Genomic DNA, 18,916 nt, shown 5'->3' with positions numbered 1-18,916 from the left:
CCCAACCCCTTGCTCAGTTTTGGAAGTAAAAGAAAGGACGTTACACTAGCCACCATTCACCAGAAATGAGACACCAAAAGTCAGTTGGGGCTGTGAGGTGTTTTGTCTTTGTTTAAGGGTAGGTTTGTTTGTTTTTTAATCATATATTTATTACATAAATATATAGTAAAATAGACCAGCAACAATTACCATAAAAATATCTTTCTTTAAAATCCTGACCAAAAACACAAAAAGGGTTATTTTTTTCCCCCGCCCCAGACTTTTCAGGGTTATTTTTTTTTTCAAAATCGCACGTCACAGACAAATTGTGATTGTCGTATTTTTTACATCAGCAGCTTCCTGCTTCCCAGATGCAAAAAAAAAAAAAAAAAAAGGAGGAAAAAGAAACAGAAACAGAAGAGACAGGAAGGGAGACAGGGGAAAAGGGTGAGGCAGAAGGAACAATTTCCCCACCTGCTTTCTTCTTCCCTCTGAACCCCCCCAAGCCCAACCCCCCCTTCAGAAACATACTGAAAACCCCATCTCCCAAATGTACATTCACTACTCCCTGCTCACAGTTTCTTTCCCTGCTCTGGACTGCGAGGGGAAAACCACAATGCATAGTATATTGGGGTTTAAGTATAAAGTTAAGTATAAAGTTGCCCCTTTATTGGAAACTCTATTCTCCCATAATCTTTGATGATCTGGATCCAAAATCAAAACCCTTTCAGAAAGAAAGACTGGCTGGGGTGGTGGTGAAGAAGAGATTAGTGGGATGCCATTTACAGGAACTATATGAGGTATGTACTTGGCAAAGAAATACTGAGAAGGTGTGGGAATCATCTCCCCCGCAACCCACCCACCCAACATGATTAGGCCTGTAATGTGAAAAAATCTGCTTCCTGCCCAGAAATTGTCACAGTCATTAAGTGCCCCACATGGATGGAGTAAGGGACTTTGGGGTACTGTACCCCTGAGAAGCAACACCTTCTACTACGGGTTGCAAAGGATTTGCTTCTCCAGGAAGGGTGGCTCCCACCCCCATGGCGTACAAAAAAGGTGGGGGAGATACTGTTTTCCTTGCACTGAACTTTGGGCAAAATGCAAGTATGGCGTGAGAGTGGCACCTGAGGTGGCTAAGTATCATGGGAGGGATTCACACCCTGAGATCTTCACATCACTTTAAGGTTAAGTTATGACCTAGGCAGCAGCCTACTACTCTCCTGCCCCAGCTGTCATAAGATGGGGCACAGTGCCCTCTATAGGAAAATGGGCACACAGGTCAGAGGCCTCCTTTCTCCATTAGCAGCTTTCCTGCGTAGAGAGTGTCTTGCATATATAAATCTCTGGTACAAAGGGAGGAGGGGGAGCAGCAAAGATTCTACCTTTTTGCTTTCAGAGTCTATATGCAAAAGCTATTTCAGTTCCCCTTCAGAGGTGGAGTTATGTGTGTGCTGGTGATGGAGGGAAGAGAGGGTTGCAGGTGAGAACTCCACAGATTGGTCCTAAAAAGAGACATTTACTATTTGAAAAGTGTAAGGGGGTGTGAAATGCATTCATTCTTCACAGCTGATGCAATGGTGTTGGCCAAGCAGGACAGGTTTACTTTGGCTATGTCATCATCTTACCAGCTGAGTAATTGCTGTGAAAGAGGGGTAGCCCTCTTGCCCCTTCTTCTTTTTAAGATACAACCGAACAAAGCTGGTTGTTTTACAAACTGATGCTATTACTTGGTCATACTCCGAAGGGGTGGATTGAAACTACAGAGAAAGTCTGAATTAATGTAGTGTTGTAAATTCTAGCTGAAGCGATTATTTGTGCTAGTTCATTCACACGCTAACCTTCACTGCGGTCTAATGAGCAATTCTCATAGGAGTGTTAACCAGATCATCATCCGAAGTCTCATGGGCTCAAAAGGTGGAAAATCATTTCCTTAATTTTAAATACCTCAAGTTGGTTTTCCATCTTAAGAAAAGAAATCAAGAGCCCAGATTCTCAGATTATTTAAGGGAATACGGACTTGAGCCAGAGGACTTCAGCCTGCTAGGCAAGAACACTGAAGGGCCCAGGGATAACTCTACCATACCAGCACTGAGCGCCAAGCTGAAATCACACAAATGTTTCTAATTGGACAGGACCATTTCTCATTCCTTTCAGAGCCTCACAGGGACAATGAACACCATCAAGTAAAATAGTGTAATAATTAGCCAAGTCAAATAAACTATAAAATGAATGGCTGACATTTCTCTCTCCCCCTACCTTGCCTACCATTTGAGATTCCAGCAGGAGGTTGTAGCTGTGCATGTATGTGGAACAAACTTGTGCAAAGGGCAGATGGGGTTTACACTTTATATGCATAGGATACCTGTGCACAGTTGAAAGAACTATACTTATATATACATATGCTATAGATGAAGTCAAGCATCAAGTTTTGTGCAAGCCCACTGAAATGAAGCAAGTCCCACTTGTTTCAGGTGGCATGTAGAAGTTGTTCCTTTTCAGTTCTACTACACATACACATATACACACATTTACGTTCAGGCTCCTTCATCCAAGGTCATACCATTTGTGACCATTTTCTCAGGACTATAAAGGCCATCTTACATCTTGCAGCTCAGCACGCGTGGGAAATTAGTGAAGGAGAGTACCAAAATACTATTTTACAGAGGCCGTACTATTTGGTATAAGGCAATGAGGAATTAATATCCTGCCCCCTCCCTTCCTGATAATCAGGGGCATCTTTACGTGGTTTGTAGACTTAATACATAAGATGTTCCAGTCACACCTTCCCAAGGCAGAACTAGTTTCTAATTCAGGTTATATATAAAATATTTACAGCGTTACAAATGCAGAACAGACTGTACACGGCTTGATGTGTGAAAGTGTGTCCTTGCTGGCAACTTACAGAGTATTATTAAGGCTTCTGGGAAGATGAGTGTAGTCAGTCGGGATCAAGATGGGGCAGCACTGAGGCTCGAATGGCGCTTCAGCTCCTCGAACAAGATGGGGAACATGAGGCATCAGTGAAGTGAGGTCAAATGACACAAGTGTTTGAGATGGAAACAAACAAGAATGAGGAAGTGGTTGATACGGCAGGGAGAAGGAAAATTTCTGCACACGCACAGAAACACATATGCCTACATGTAGATATACCCCGACTCTGCCAAGGTATACTCGGCAGAGCAGCTTCAAACCCACAGAACAGACAATGGCTCAGCACCTCTAACTTTCAGGTATATTCCACTGGGCACAGCAGGCATATAATATTCCTATTATGGGAGAAGACAACCCTGTCTATAAACAGGGAATACGAAACAGGCATGCTGGAAGCACAGGGCCACTGGCGTGTGTGTATGAGATAGGGACCCTCTTCCCATAAAGGAGCAAATTTGTACTAGATAGGTTTGTACCTCTTAGAATGTTAAAATACATATGGAAAGAGAGTCTGGCGATTCAAAACCACAAGATTTGACACCCATACACTTGAGGTGATTTACACTGCAGACTCCCAAGTCCCACATTTTCATTATTACATGTAAAATGTACACAGACACTAGCCAATGCTGCTAAGTGGTTACGGACACATCTGGGCTCACCATAAACCAGAGTGTATCTTTCCCATATTCCAGGAGGATGCCTATGTATATAATACCACCAAGAGTCAGAACAACCTACTGATTACGATAAAGAATGCAAGTTACTAGCTCTCGACTCAGCAGGGTCTCCTGGCAGCACCACAGTGCCTAAACTGTTTCACAGCCTGGGCCTTTGCTCCATCTACAGGAAGTGCAGAACAACATGGATATGGATGGCATGCATTTTTCTTGTGCTGCCCAAATTAAAAAAAAATCCATTAGGGCCCTGAGCTGCCAAAAAAATCCTGCACCTACAGGATAGGGAACAAGGCAAATTTAGCACAAACCTCTCAAAAATTAAGAAAAGGGAGGAACAGTTTTATTTCTAAATGAAGGTGGGGTCTGGGAACAAGGTAATGAAAGGAGGACTGAGTTCTGATTTTTGGGCTTCCAGAAGGATTTAAGGGGTAAGTTGTAGAATGCAGACCAGTTACCCATGCAAACCTTTTCAGCCTTGCAAGGACGGTGATAAAAGAGAGCCAGGCTTTCCGCAGACCTTCAGATGGCACTTTTATGGGCAGCAGAAATATAAGCTAGTCCTTGTTTAGCGATTGCCTCGTTTAGCAACTGTTCAGTTACAACGGTGATGAAAAAGTAACTTTGCAACCAATCCCCACATTTATGACCTTTGCAGGTTTGTAAAGCAAAGCCAAGCCGAAATAAGATTGCAGAGTTGTGGTTTCACTTAGCGACTGCTTTGCTTAATGACCAAGTTGCAGGTTCTAATTGTGGTCGCTAAACAAGGACTTCCTGTAGTTCATTTCTCTCTTACCAAAAAAACCTTCCATTAACCTTCAGAGTTAAAAAAAAAAAAAGAACTGTGTGGCAGGAGGTGGAGTAAGAACTTGAAAGGCTGGCTGGTGGCGTGAGAGTAGTAAGTCAAGGACTAGTGCTAGAGGATAATGCGTGTCTTTCAGTGCGAGACTGTCCAGCTGAGACGCTTTGATCTGTGGGGAGAGAATGAGGGGAAACGAGAATAGAGGAGGCTGACTTCAGGCAAGAACGCCAAATACATTTTAACATTTTTTGGCAGGCAGGCTGGGGAAGAAGCTCTTAAAAATCATTATTCTACTTTAGTATCAACTTTTTATTTTTTATATATTGCTTATTCTCACAATAAATAAAAACAAGAATATGAGATGGGACCCTCTAAACACTGTAAACGGTTCTGCAGAATCCTTGGCTTCAGGAATCTTGCTTTTCTGCATCTTTGTGTTTAAAGCAAACAGTCCCTCACTTCGATGCAATGTGAGCATAGACAACTGGAGCACACTCCTCTCCAGAGGCTAGGAAATTAAGGCTGAAGACAGATAGGTTTATCAGTTAAAGGGTGACCTGAAAAAGGATTGTTATTTGGGTTCTTCTCTACAATACTTCGGCTTCAACTCAATCAAAGAAACGGAAGCTGAGCACAGAAGCTTTAGAATCAACCCAGATGTTTCTGCCAATTAATATTTTCATTCTGATTTTCTTTAGAGAACATTTAAAAAATGGCAGCAAAATGGCTGATGTTTGACTGCTGAAAAAACTGGCAACTGAAGAATTCCTCAGAAAAAGGCATTCTTCCTGCTTAATTGTGCAGGATTTCCCAGCCAAAATACAGTAGGCAGAACACTCCAGAAAGCTCTAGAAATTTCCAAAGTGCTGCTCTATACAGGCAGACCCTCTGTGTGAGAAGCACAATGGCCACAAATACACTGCTTCTAAAGGAAGATGCAGAAATATTTTGTATATCTGCCATGCTTGTAGTAGGTGCCACCTTAGGACAGCCACTCCATCTTAAGTGAACAAAAAGGAGTTCATCTTTTAAGAAGAGGATTTCAAATGGCTGTCTGATTTCTTGGGCCCAACCTTTTGCTGATTTTTGGATTTTTTTTAGCTGGTCAATCCAATAATACAGCTCTTTTATATATACATTCATTTCTGACCTACTTGAATTGATTTTGTTTCGAACTCCTTTTTCACCTGAATTGTGTGTGGTGCATGTGTGTATACATCTTAAGACCCCAAATCTCCCTCAAGCCACACTCAACTCTTGCAAATACTACATTCATCTGACCCAAGAAGAGTTTCATACATGCAGCCATTCTAAGTACTGAATGCATCAACTGACTCAGTAAAAACGTTGTTTATGAGATCATGTTCAAATTCAACTCAATCACAGCTCATTCATAAAATCATCAGTATGGAGGCCATCAGTCAATAAACACGCACGATGCTTAGAAGTAACATACCTTGTCAATGCCCCCTCATGTTTCCCTAGCAAAGCATCTCAACTTCTGAAATGGATAATGGGTTGGGAATACTAACCAGCTTTGTGTGATGCAGATACATTAGTGAAAGCTGTCTCTCTCCCTGACAGAAATATGAATAAGGACAGAAAATTAGTTGGCCACTAAATGCACTATGCCACATTCTGTGATATCTGGGATGCATTAAAATCTCTTCAGTCTGGAATGAATATATAAAGAGTATAAAAAAATAAAGAGTACCTTGAGTTGAGTTCAACTCCTGATTACATGGATAATTCTGAATGGCTTTTCCCTTTCCAAAGTTTAGTCAACATTCCAGTTAGAGAATACACAGGTCAGAGATCTGATTTCAAGCCAAATCTCTGAAATGCATAGACATTTATGAAAAAGTTCTTTTCTTTCTTTACAATAGTTGTATGCCAGCCCAATCAGGGACACTGGGTGGGTGTGGCGCTGAAATACTACTGCAGTAATAACAGACATATTTTTAAAATACAGGTTGAATTGGAAGATTGTTAGGTAGAAAAAGACTCCTGCCTGAAATCCTGGCAAAGCGTATTGCTGTTTTAATAGTCTGATCAGTACAAGACCGCTTCATATGTCTGCATAAAGTTGAAGGACAATGCAGGACTTACAAGCGGGTGGGAGTCACAAATGGATACCTAATGCTCCAGTTTATAAATAGAGATTCAGCTCACTGAAGAGGCTGATTTTGTTGTTAACTCTTTCCTGGCCAGACAGCTGGTTCCTACTACTCACTTCGGCAGAAGAACTCTGTTGGAGAGTATGACCCCACCTGGAACATTACCAGTGGAAGGAGAGCAGTATAAAAAGCTACAGGAACTTGATGGTGATGACAGGGAAGAATCCAGATTTAATTCTGATTAAGAATGGGTCTTGCAAGTGGGAAAGCAGCAAATTAAGGCTGGATTCACACATCCTGTTAAATCATGGTTGAACCATGGTTTATTGAATAAACCACAAGTGGCTGGATTCATACAACATGCTAGGCCATGAACCATGGTTTAAAAACCACAGTGGTCAAATTTAATGCAACACTCTGAGCTAAATCAAGGAAAATCACATTGTATCTTAACATAACGCATGAAGAATAATGCTGTAGGCTAAGAGTAATGATAAAAGTCTAGTTTCAAGAAAAGAGGGAAGCTGGTTTATTACTGTGCATGAAGTTTTGGATAGTGATACTAACACTGGGCACTCTTAAAAAACTTACCAAAGAGTGATGATCTCAGGAGAGAGCTCTGGGCTCATGCAATAAAATGAGGACAGCACAGAGATGCCTACAGATCAGAGCCAATTCCTATTGTTTTAATGAAATACATTCCTTACCAAATGCCCCTTCAGGATAATTGTTCCCATGGTCTAAAATCACCCAATTGCACCACCAAAAGTAGTTACATCTGTCAAAGTCTCCAACCTGGAACTAAGCAAAAGGTATTCTTGTGGAGAAGTGCTACATAAACTTCAGTGGCAGAGCACTTGCCTGGCATGAGAGAGGTCCCACCTTCAGGTCCTAACATCTCCAATTACCAGGGTCTATGTCTTTCACTCTCTGAATGAGAAAGCAGAAAACAAACTTTTCATGAGAAATACAGCCCTAGCTTCTGCTCCAATGAGGACTCCGATTCAGTAGAAACCTAAACAGAAGACTCTTCACTGCTCTCCACCCAGCTCTCAGGTGCCAGAGCCAGGGAAAACTGCCTGAAGCCTTGGGGATTGCTGCCTGCCCAGGTAGAGAATACTGAGCTACACAGGTCACCACTGATCTGCTTCCATTTAAGGCAGCAACTTATGTCCTTAGAATGAGTCTTTGATTCAAGTCCCAAGAGTGTATTTTTCTTCAAAGCTTTAAGATATAGGATCAGGGCCTAGCAAAAGAATTTTCATGGCCACTCTGAAGAAAATCCAGTGATTTCAGTAGGATTTCCTCCTCGGAAAACCTGTATAGGAGTTTAGCCTAATCTGCATTATCCTCTCTCTCCCCCCCCCCCTCTCACTCACTCACTCACTCACTCACTCACACACACCCCTACCTCATTTTATTGCACAGGGAAGTTTAATGTAAGAAGGGAACTGCTTGCCAAATACTTGCAGGACTGCTTCATGGGCCTCAAACAGATTATAAAAGTGATTGGTGAAATTAGAGGGACAGGACAATGAGGGTTGCAGCAAGAAGGGGCAGAATTAAGGTGATCTGGGTAAACTGGCTACTTCATTTTTATTTTTTGGAAAAGCTAGACTGAGTATGAAGGAACCTAAGCCTCTAATAGGCTGTGTGTATGTGCATGTAAGTGTATAGGAAATGGCAGGTTAGGACATAAATACAATGAAAAAACACCAGTCTAAGAGATTGGCCAGCCAGGCTATAAAATTCCTCATCTTTGGACGCTTTTCAAATTGTTATTGCATGGATATGAGGCTTTGGGGATAGTTTCAGGCAAGGCTCATCAGCCACTACATTGGACAAAAAAGTTTTCTCCCTCAAAGAAACCCAAGATTAACTCACACCTTCAAGGCAAAACTTCTGCATCTGCATATTCCCAAAATGAACTATTTCAATGGGCCCAGTTGTATTCCTGGGGGAAACAGCTGGTGGAATACAACTGGGGCTGTGTATCCTCTGAACTTTAAACAAACATCTAACTCCCACATCAAGAAAAGCTGAATGCTGCGCTAAGAAAAATGGAATAATTAAGCAAAACTGCAAATGTGGGCTTATTTTGCATAATGTATTCTGTTTCTGCACTAGAGTTGTGTATTCCACACCACTGGAAATCCCACTTAACGTCTGTTCTGAGATGTCATTAGGCTTTATAGTCTACGCTACCATACAAGTTAGAAGCTTGCTCTTTTTTTAAACATGGGACTGTTAAGATCCGTATTCAACATCACATTTGATGACTGCATGGAACAGAGGAACAGGCATTGCCTTGAATATTATCCAACATGACTGCTGGCATTTGGGACTCCAGGCTCCCTTCAATTCAAGCCCAGCAATTACATCCCCATTTAACCCCATGTCATTTAAAGATGATAAAACCAAAGCAAAAATCAATCAAACAAACAAAAAAGCATTACTTTTTTCCAACCCCAATTTTCTTTGTGTGATTTTTCTTTTCTTTTTTTCTTTTTTGTGAACAGACCCGTACAAAGATTTTTCTTCTTAATTAAAAAAAAATTATACATATTTATATATATATATATATTTCTGTATATTAGCTTAAATTGGAGCTGTGTTCTCCATGCGCCGGCCTCTGAACCTTCGGATGGTACATCCAACATGCACCCAACCCATCGTGTAACATTTCCCACGGCGTCTTGAATGAGGTAAGAGGTAAAGGGTTTTTTTCCAACGGAAACCATGTGACAGAGAGAAAGAACAAGGGAAGGGGGGAGTAAAAATATACCCCTCTCCCCAGTGACATTACATTACAGTTGCCAAAAAAAAAAAAAAAAGGTCTGGCTAATAAGTTGACAAAAAATGGATCTATCACAGATAAAGCAGTTTAGGAGAGAAGAGAGAAATCTGATCTATTAACAGTTTAAGTGCCAAAATACTTGCATTAAGGTGATCACAGTCTGGCTTGCATTAAAGGTGAAACAGACAGAAAGAAAGCGGGAAGCTGGTGGTTGTTCTTTTGTTTTTGTTTTTTTCTTTAGAAATACCTCCTCCCTGGGCAAATCTTTAGAGTGGGGATCCATAACTGGATGTTCCATGCCAAATATGGCCCTAGGTACCAACTGCTCCACCTCCCAAGGGTCAACCAAGAGGCAAGAAAGCCAGGTTAAAGGCAGGGCTGGTGGCTATTCCAACGGGGTTGCTAGGCCTGGTCGATCGTTACTTACTATTCCCCTTCTCCAAATGATGTCCCATAATGCTAATTGCTGGCCAGAACTTCAGAGGTTCTATTTTCCAACAACCAGAAACAACCACATAAGCACAACACCAAATTAAAAAAAAAATCTGAGATCAAATGGAAACAAGACCCAAGTTTGAAAACCTGGAGTATTTTTTTCTTGCCAGCTTGGCCAATTCCGTTTTACAAATGTGGGTAGTCTGCCTCCAAGTTCCCAACTGGATCACCTCTGATACAGTTCATGCAACCTGAGGCTAAGGGCGTTGTTCTACCCATGGCAGTTCAAGTTGGGCAGAGTGACCCTCCTACTGTGCAAGGAAGTGCATTAGAATATTATTTCCTTGATCTAGCGCCCCTCCAAAAGGGATTCAATTAGATTCAGTCAGGCCAGGATAACCTTTCTAACAGGCCTCTGCCATATAAAAGAAACCTTTGCCCTTTCTTCCCATGTGCACAAACACAACTGGGACTGCAACAGGGCCAGTAATTTAGAAGTACAGGGGACATGGAATGTTGTAGAAGAAATAAATCTTATTATGCAGAGCCCACAACCTCTTAATACAGAAAGCCTGTACAATTCTGGGTTGTGAAGGGTGTTGCCATGTCCCCATGAATTTCACTGTTTTCATGTTTTCTGTACTGATAAGTGCCATTTCCCAAAAACACGGGTAAGAAAGAACTGAAACCTAACTTGATTCTCTTGGAGCACTGAAGAGTTAGGATTTCTCCTCATTCCTTCCCCAGAGAGAAGGGCATTGGAGGGAGGGTGCAGCAGGGCAGCAAGAATACTAGTGCAGCAAGAAGTGTACCGCCACATGGCGTGGGAAAGCATGTGCAAAGAATGAGCAAGGGCCATTTTAAAGCCCAGTGGGAACATTGCAAGCAGCCTTTCAGCTGGGAAGGGGCAGCAGGTGTGGGTGGGAATGTGTTAAATCCACCCACCTTGCTGAACATGGAGGTAGATTGGCTGAAGCTTTGGGGAGGGAAGAGGGCATCAAGGCAGGGAGGAAGGCTGACGAACACACCTCTCAACACTGGAATACAAGGCGGGCACCTCTTAAGAGGCAAGCCCTGCAGTGCGATTCAAAGCAATATAAAATAGATTTCTTATTCAATCACCTGTTTCTCCACCAGGGGAGGAGTGGAGAGGAAGGATTTTTGTCTCGTTCAAAGTGCATTTGTCCTTCACACATGGACCTTGAGCCTCAATTTATGTTTATTATTTTTTTGCCAAAACATCTGTGACCTTCCTTCCCGCTACCTGCCCCCAATAATTTAATAGGATTTCTCTTTTCCTCTCTCGGTTCCATTTCTTTCTTTCTTTCTTTCTTTTTCTTTTTTTACAAAAAAGTGCATTTTCAATTTTAGCCTCCCAAGGAGGATAACTAAATGCTAAAAGTTCTAAAAGAAACCGAAAACAAGAATAAAACAACCAAACACACTCTGACGTTTCCTGGGACTGTTATGTGCAAAAGAAATATATATATATATATAAATATATATGTATATATACTTATATATATTGGTAATCAAGTCCGTTTAAACGAGAGAGGTTTGACCAGGGCTAGAACAAAGAGGTGCCAATTGTTTCCAGTGTTGTGGGGGCCAGAAAACTCTTTTTTTTAAAGAAGGGGAGAAAGGCAAAGCACTTTGGAGTGGGGGGGGGGAATAACACGTGGATTGTTTTCCTCTTCTTTTGTGTTAAAGTTTAAGACAGACATTTCACCCTGGAAAGACGACTATGGACAACAGGGGATATAACAAGGGGTAGGTGGGAACTGTATTGTCCACTTATTTTTTAAAACTCTGACTAGACAAAGAATGTGTTGGCTACTGCACAAGTCTACCTCGTAACCCAGATTTTGTATAGCTTCGACTTTTTTTCATGGCCCAACCCCTACCAATGATGCCCTTGCTTCCCCTATCCATGGGATTCACTGATGCTGACGTGCAATATTTAGAAAAACAAAACAAAAAAAATGAAAAGAAAAATGAAAACAACAAAACAGAACAAAACAATGAAAATCTGTTGTGTCCGAGGTGATGAGGGCCTTGTGACCCAAGTCCAGACATCGCCCCAGTCCCAAATTGCCCCATGTCCCCAATTCGCCCATGCCACCCCATTTGCCCCCTCCCTCCCCCCCCTCCCCACACCCTAAACTTCCTGATCCTCAAAGACCTCGAGGAAGAGTGGGGGAAAGAGCTCTGTGGGGCATTCCACCTTCATGTGCAGGAAGCGGCTGGCATGGCAAGCCCCAATCATGCGCAGGTCGGTCACCTTCATGAGGAGCTTGGGCCAGAAGTGGGGAATGTTGTGTTTGCGATAATTGATGTAGTGTTCAAATGCCAGCAGATAGGTCTCTTGGCATTTTTCAATCTTGTCAACGCAAATTAGCCCGCTGCGGTCTGCAAGGTAAATGGAAAAGAGGATACATGTCAGGCAGGCTGAAGCTGCATGTGTCAATTTGCCCCCTTGCAATCGACCAAACTGCCCCAATCCCAGTTACCTTTCTGACTCACTAAATCTGCTAAACGCTCATTGCTCAGGTTAGAATTAACTGTATGCTCGGAGCTTTGTCCCCATACGGACAAAGCACAGCACCTGAAAAGGCCATGATATCATTTTCAACTGCCTTGTGCCTTTTTGGAAGGGAAAAATGCAGGACAAGTTCAGCTCCTTGGTTTTTCTGTTCCCCCCTCCCCCATGTAGAAGCTCCATCAAGAGCACCCACAAATGTGGCTTACACTGCCCAAGGAAGAGGCAAAGACTTTGTGGGACAGGACAGGATCTTTGTCAAGGCCCTGTGGGGTAGATGAACTGGCCTGACAGGCTGGTTTAGGCCCAAAGGCTGGAAGTTCCCCAGCCCTACTCTACTGTTTTAGATCAGGGTTTCTCAACCAGGGTTCTGTGGAGCACTAGGGTTCCACGAACAGTCACTAGGGGTTCCCTGGGAGATGACGATTTATTTAAAATACTATTTCAAATTCTGGCAACTTCACATTGAAGAGGTAAGTTTCATTCTTTATTTTTAGTTTAAGAAGGCTGTTAACGCATATATACAGGCTTACCTATGAAACAAATTTAGTAATTTTGTAACTTGTGGCCTATATTTGAGCCTGAATGTACAGGGGTTCCCTGAGGCTGAAAAATATTTCAAGGGTTCCTCCAAGGTCAAAAGGTTGAGAAAGGCTGCTTTAGACATAATTTTTTTATGTGTCTGAAGAGGCTTCAGAGCTTAAAAGTGGACCTTCTGCTTGCTCACTGCTCACTGCCTTACAACTATCTTATAATGATCTTCAGAAAAAGAGTATAGGTAGTCCTTGCTTAACAACAACAATTGGGACCAGCAACTCTGTTGCTAAGCAGTTAAGCAAGTTCTACCTATATAGCTTAGAGTCCAAAATCTAAAGCAAAAATACAGTTTTTTTTTCTCCAGAAGCCATTTGCCACTTATTTATAGTTTAATGCAGCACACAAAGCACATTCCTTCTCAGCACCATCTCTACTGTTCTAGGTGTTATGCCCTGCATAGCTTCAGAGACTCAGAAGTATTAGTGTTCTTTAATAAATGAAAGCAATGCCACAGATTGATCCACCAATTCCAGTAAGGACTAAATGAATTCTGGGGAGAATTTCACTCTCTCTCTGGATTTGATAGAATTACTCATTGTCAGTCATAATATAACTGAGAATGACCTTTCACTCTCAGTCACTCAGTTCAATCTTCAAGATGTCCCTCAAATCAAACTGACCAAGCTTCCTTTCTCCCTGGTTTCTCAGTGCAACCTTCTCACCTGAATTTAATGATGAAGTCCACTTTCCAACATACAACCTGAATTCCGTCTTTCAACACATGTCAAAGGCCAATTTAACTAATCCTTCAACCGACTGATAACTCCCCTCCGATGAAGCCATTAAAATAATCCTCTTCTTCGCTATTTAATATCCTTTTACTTAACCCTCCATCCATTCATGAGCCATGTACAGAATCCCATGAATTCCACAAATGCAACATGTATTCTGCTGTAGCTGGTGATTTGGGAGACTGTGACAAAAAATAGCTAAAGATATAAAACTGCTGATGGTCATGGTCTCAGGCATTTTGACAAATCTTGAACAGCATGTTGCCCATCCTTGATCTAAGGGAAGGGCTGTAGCTAAGAGGCTGGCCCATAAGCAGTCGAAGGTTAAGTTTCCACCTTCTGCCAAAGTACAATTCTAATCTGAAGTCCTACAAAGCCACTGATGATCAACACAGATAATACTGAGCTATATGCAGCCTTGGTCTGACTCACTTGTGTTTGAATAATGCCAATCACATAAGGGGAACAGAGAGCATAATCAATCCACCACCCATACCTGAGGACATGAGCAGCACAGCCTGGAGCAGTGCCACTTCAGTGTCATCCAGGCTGAAGGCAGAGAGGGATTTTCCCAGATCAAAGATGGCATCTGATACCACGCCCAAGCCACCGTTCTTCAGCTGCTCCCGCTTGACGGCCATTTCACCACTGAGCGTCAGGGTTTCACTTTCAGGGTCGTAACGCACAGCTGCCCGCAATGACATAATCTCCATGCAGCAGCCCTTCAGAAGGATGATCTGGTCCTCACAAGGCAGCTAAAGGCAGAGAGAAGCATTATTGTCTTGGCTCCAGCGTACATGGTTATCTAGGATAGTGCTGCCTAGGATAATCCCATTGGGGTAAAAGGAGATCTTATTCCACCTCCCAGAGAATGAAGATGTTTTTGCTCTCCAGGGCAGAAAAGCAGTGCAAGGTCTTAATACAAGGAGACAAGGAATGGCTATGCTACAAATAGTGGGTCCCAGAAGTAGAAAGAGTATACATTCTCCATGTCAATCAAAGCAGCAGGAAATCAAGTTAGTCAGGAGAAAACAAACCAGAAGGTAAGTTGTGGTGGGAAATTGGATGCTTCTTTTGAAAGCCACTTATTTGGAGGAAATGTTCCTCTTCTAGCAGCTGGCTCCATTCACCAGGATGCTAATTGAAATTTGCTGCCCCCAGTTAGTAAAAAATGCTCCCAGGTTGGTTATCAGATCATCTATGAACAACAGGTTACTGCATAATAATTCTCTCACAATTTTTGGTCTGAGACAATGTTCCTTGTCTCCTGCATTTGTGACCAAGCCCCTGGTTCCCAATTTCAGCTTATTTATCTATCCTGGACATTTCACAGGCGTAACAAGACAGTTTGTGATAATTAATTCACCAATCTAAACCCATCATGTATGAAATATTAAAGAGGATATTTTACATTGTTAAAATTAATATAATATAGTGGCTGAATTTTCACAGCATGATAGACTAGGGTAAAATGGTGTTGGGTAGTTTGTGGTTCAGTATATTATGGGAATCTTGCCTTTGTTGTATAAACCCATCCACTCAAAGGTTCACACTTCCTTAAATTAAATAGAGTTAGAAGAAGAAAACAGAAAACTATTCTCCGAGAGTATGACAAATAAAGCCCCACCACTTTCATTATTTAAGGGAAGGGCTCAGTGTAGACTTACGTGATGTTCTCTGTTCATGCAACCCACACTCTTATCACCTCTGGGCTAAACTGCTGCAATGCAGGTAGTCCTCACTTAATGTCCATTCATTCAGCAACCGTTCAAAGTTACTACGGCACTGAATGAGAGGACTTACAACCGGTCCTTGAAGTTCCAGCCATTGCAGCACCCCTGCAGTCACATGAACAAAATTTGGGCCCACTTGGACCCACCTGCATTTACAACCGCCTTTTGGCCACCTGCTTACCAGCTGCCCCCACCGCCTGTCCCTGTCCCCCACTGCCGTGCCCGCCATACCACGCGCCACTACTGTACTGGTCAGGGCCTTCTTTAGCACTGCCTTCTTTTGTGCTGGTACAGCTGGTGCTTCTCTCACACTCCACCCAAGGCCCCCATTCACATGCCAGCCAGGGCCTCCATTCATACCCTGCCCTGACTGTGCTGGCACAAAAGAAGGACCCTTCTAGCCGGGGCCTTCTTTCATGCACTGGGCTTCTTTCGCAAAAGAAAGCCCTGGGCAGGGTATGAACGGAGGCCCTGGCTGGCGCACAAGAGAAGCCCCAGCTGCAACAGTGCAAAAGAAGGTCCCAGCCGTTACAGTAGTGGCATGTGGTGCAGCCATGGTGGGCAGGGCTGGGCGGTGGGGGCAGCTGGCAGCAGTGGGTAGGCAGGTGGTGAAAAGGGCAGAGATGTGGGGGAGACAGGTAGGTGGGGGGAGTTGCAGAGGAGGCAGTATCTTACCTTATCGAGCCTTGGGGCTGGGAAGGACTAAGCCGGGAATGCCTTGGATCAGAGTGAGCCCTCCACTAACGACCGGTGGAATTTGATCAACGATGGCAGGGGGTACTGCCAGGAGTGCCGTCACTAAGCAATGTGGTCACATGACATCATGCTTTACAACCGCATTGTTTAGCGAAAGAAATTCTGGTCCCAATTACCGTAGTTAACCGAGGACAGCCTGTACACTTTAGCCGAGGCTGCCTTTGAAGGCTATTCAAAAACTGCAATTGGTGCAAAATGCTGTGGCCACTTGGCTGGTGACAGGTGAGCGTAGGCTATACCAGTGATTTTGTGGCATGGCCTTGGCTGCCAGTGAGTTTCCAGGTACAATTCAAAGTGTTGATTTTAAATTATAAAGCCGTTGACAGCTTGGCTTCCAGATGCCTTCAGGGCCATCTCCTTCAGGTAGAAGGTTGGGAGGAGCCTGTTGGCAGTGATTCTCTGCCACAGCTCTACTGCTTTAGAACAGCCTACTCCCTCCCCCACTCTCAGGTTTATGGCCTATCTCCAACACCCCCTTGACGGCACTTAGCTATGGTAAAAATGGTATCATTCCAGAAAGCCTTTCAGTTGTAATGGCTGCCACTGGGACTGGGTGCCTATGGGTGTTATTTAACTTGTGTCATCTATTTTACTTATTGTTCTGTGTATTATTCTTTTGCTGTAAACTGCTGGGATATTCCATTATATTAGAATATGGTGGTATAGAGGAATTGGAATCATCATTATCACCATCATAATCATTTATCCACTTTGGGAATCAACATAGGGCTTACCCCCCTTCCCAAATGTTTCCTCAAATATCTCTCTACTTTCAACACTTTACATGCCTTCCTGTAGTTCTTGTTTGCACAATCTCTTGCTTTAGCGTCATTTTTTTCCTTTAGTTAAGGATTTCTCCCTTACAAAATGATTCCAGTCAAACAGGAATCACAGATTGATTGTGACATCATGATATGCCCGGTTAACTTGCCTATATGTTGTATCACTGAAAGCAAATCTACTATAGCAGGAGAATATCCTTGGCTGGTCACAAGGTGATTGTAACTAATCACGAAGTTAAGTTTAACTTAGCAAAGTTCAGTTTAACAAAACTAAACAAAGTCCATTTGGGAGCAATGCAAGTAAGAACTATTCTTTTTGTGGTGATCCACGAAAGATCATGGAAAACGAGGGGCATCTTTTGACACTGTGATAAAAACATTTATGAAAGCTCTTTCTCCTTCAGTTTAGTCCACCCTTTAACCCTGCAGACAGAGGACAAACTGATAACTACTGAAACTTATCTTCATAACTTCCTATCATCTCCTGTGTATGTAAAGAGCTGAAGCTAGGAATATGACCAAAGTAGGGCTGATGGGACAAGCCCACCAAGACCAAAATCCTTCGGATCAGGATTTGATGAGAGGAGAAATGGCATGTGGAAATACTGATGATGTGAGGATGTCCTGTATTCCTATGTCCTTCTGACAACCAGCCAAAATGGTTCCAATAGTAAGAAAAGATGAATGTAAGGACAAATTCTCTGGAAGTTCAAAGCTTCACAACCAATTGACCAAATTCCTCCTCCCTCCCACTGCTCACCATACATTGCTTACCTCTGAAAACATGGGCAGTTTTTTGGCAAAATCCACCACACGGGTGATGGCCGGGGTGATGATCTTCGTAAACTCACTGAATGCCTCCAAGTCTACTTTGTCCCCATCAGGCATGGAGGCCATTGGTGATTGACCAATATCTTCAGGCTATTAGTGGGAAGAAGAGGCAGAATTAAGGCTCTGCAGAGAACTAACTCAGGATACCCCATATAACAGGAAATTAATCATCCAGCCACAAAATTGGAAATATAACTTTTATCTGTCAGTATCTTTTCCTTCTTCCTCAACTTCTTTACAAGGCAATCTCTTTGTATTAGTTATGCTTAGCCTTTCTACAAATAGCATCAAAATAATATCACTTTATTAAAATATGAAATCTTTAAAACCATTACTAGCAATTTAAAAGGGCAGTTTTAAAAGATATCACTCTGCTATCACACTCTGCAAATGTCAATAGTAATGGTGCTGAAAGTACAAGTTTCGGTCCCTCAAGGCTGGAAGATCAGGGTGCATAGTCCTATTCAAATGCACTAGTCTGAGAATGACAAGCAACCAGCCTTCAGCTGTTCTGGTTCCTGAGGGCTTTTGAAAGAGCAGCACAGCAATTTAAAGAATAACCTTCTTGAAAATGTGGGAAGTTTTCCACACTTCACTTTCTAGTCATTTGGAGTGTTTGGGATGAGAGTGCTGAAACCATGTGCTAAGTAAAGCACAGAACTCCCCAACCCTCTGGGTTTAAATTTCTTTCTTATATGCAGACAGTTCAAGAGCAGGACCTGTTTAGTTTCATCATCAGAACTGGACAGTAATGCTTTTTAGTCCATTTCTGGACCGAATTTCAGGGCCACTACCTATGTTCAGTGAGGAACTCTGCCCTGTGTTTTAAGGCTGGGGGGAGGGGAAACAGAACCAAGCAATGCTTACCCATGATCCCCTCAGTCTGCTGGCCTATTTCCTCTCCCCACCCCCAAACCTCACTTTCCATGACCTCCATGTCCTGCCCTGCCCTGACATTAACTGACTATGGCCAGCAGAGGGCGCCCCAAGCCAGCAATTCCTGCTCTGCTCAGAAATGGGGGAGGAGAGAGGGGTTGCATTGAGGGGTTTCCACTCCTCTGTCCTTGGTCAGAGCTGAGAGGTCACAGCTGTGTCCATTTGCTCCAGCAAATTAACCCTTCAAAGGGACCTCTGCAGCCTTGAATAATCTGCTAAACCAGCGTTTCCCAGCCTTTCAGATGTGTGGATTCAACTCCCAGAATTCCC

General features: G+C 42.9%; 1 protein-coding gene across 1 annotated transcript in view; it reads right to left on the bottom strand.

The window, feature by feature from the left end:
* Window positions 1–7,928: 7,928 nt before the first annotated feature.
* Window positions 7,929–18,916, bottom strand: part of THRA (thyroid hormone receptor alpha) — a 134,001-nt gene continuing 123,013 nt past the window's right edge. The window contains exons 7-9 of the mRNA XM_063300674.1: window positions 17,654–17,800; window positions 14,105–14,363; window positions 7,929–12,150 (exon numbers count right to left, since the gene is read on the bottom strand). Of these exons, the coding sequence (XP_063156744.1) occupies window positions 11,900–12,150; window positions 14,105–14,363; window positions 17,654–17,800 (657 nt within the window). The 3' untranslated portion in view covers window positions 7,929–11,899. The remainder of the gene's footprint in view (window positions 12,151–14,104; window positions 14,364–17,653; window positions 17,801–18,916) is intronic.

This window comes from Candoia aspera, chromosome 4 (assembly GCF_035149785.1).
Source record: "Candoia aspera isolate rCanAsp1 chromosome 4, rCanAsp1.hap2, whole genome shotgun sequence".
Classification (NCBI taxonomy): Eukaryota; Metazoa; Chordata; class Lepidosauria; order Squamata; family Boidae; genus Candoia; species Candoia aspera.
This window is presented reverse-complemented; position numbering and strand designations above follow the sequence as displayed.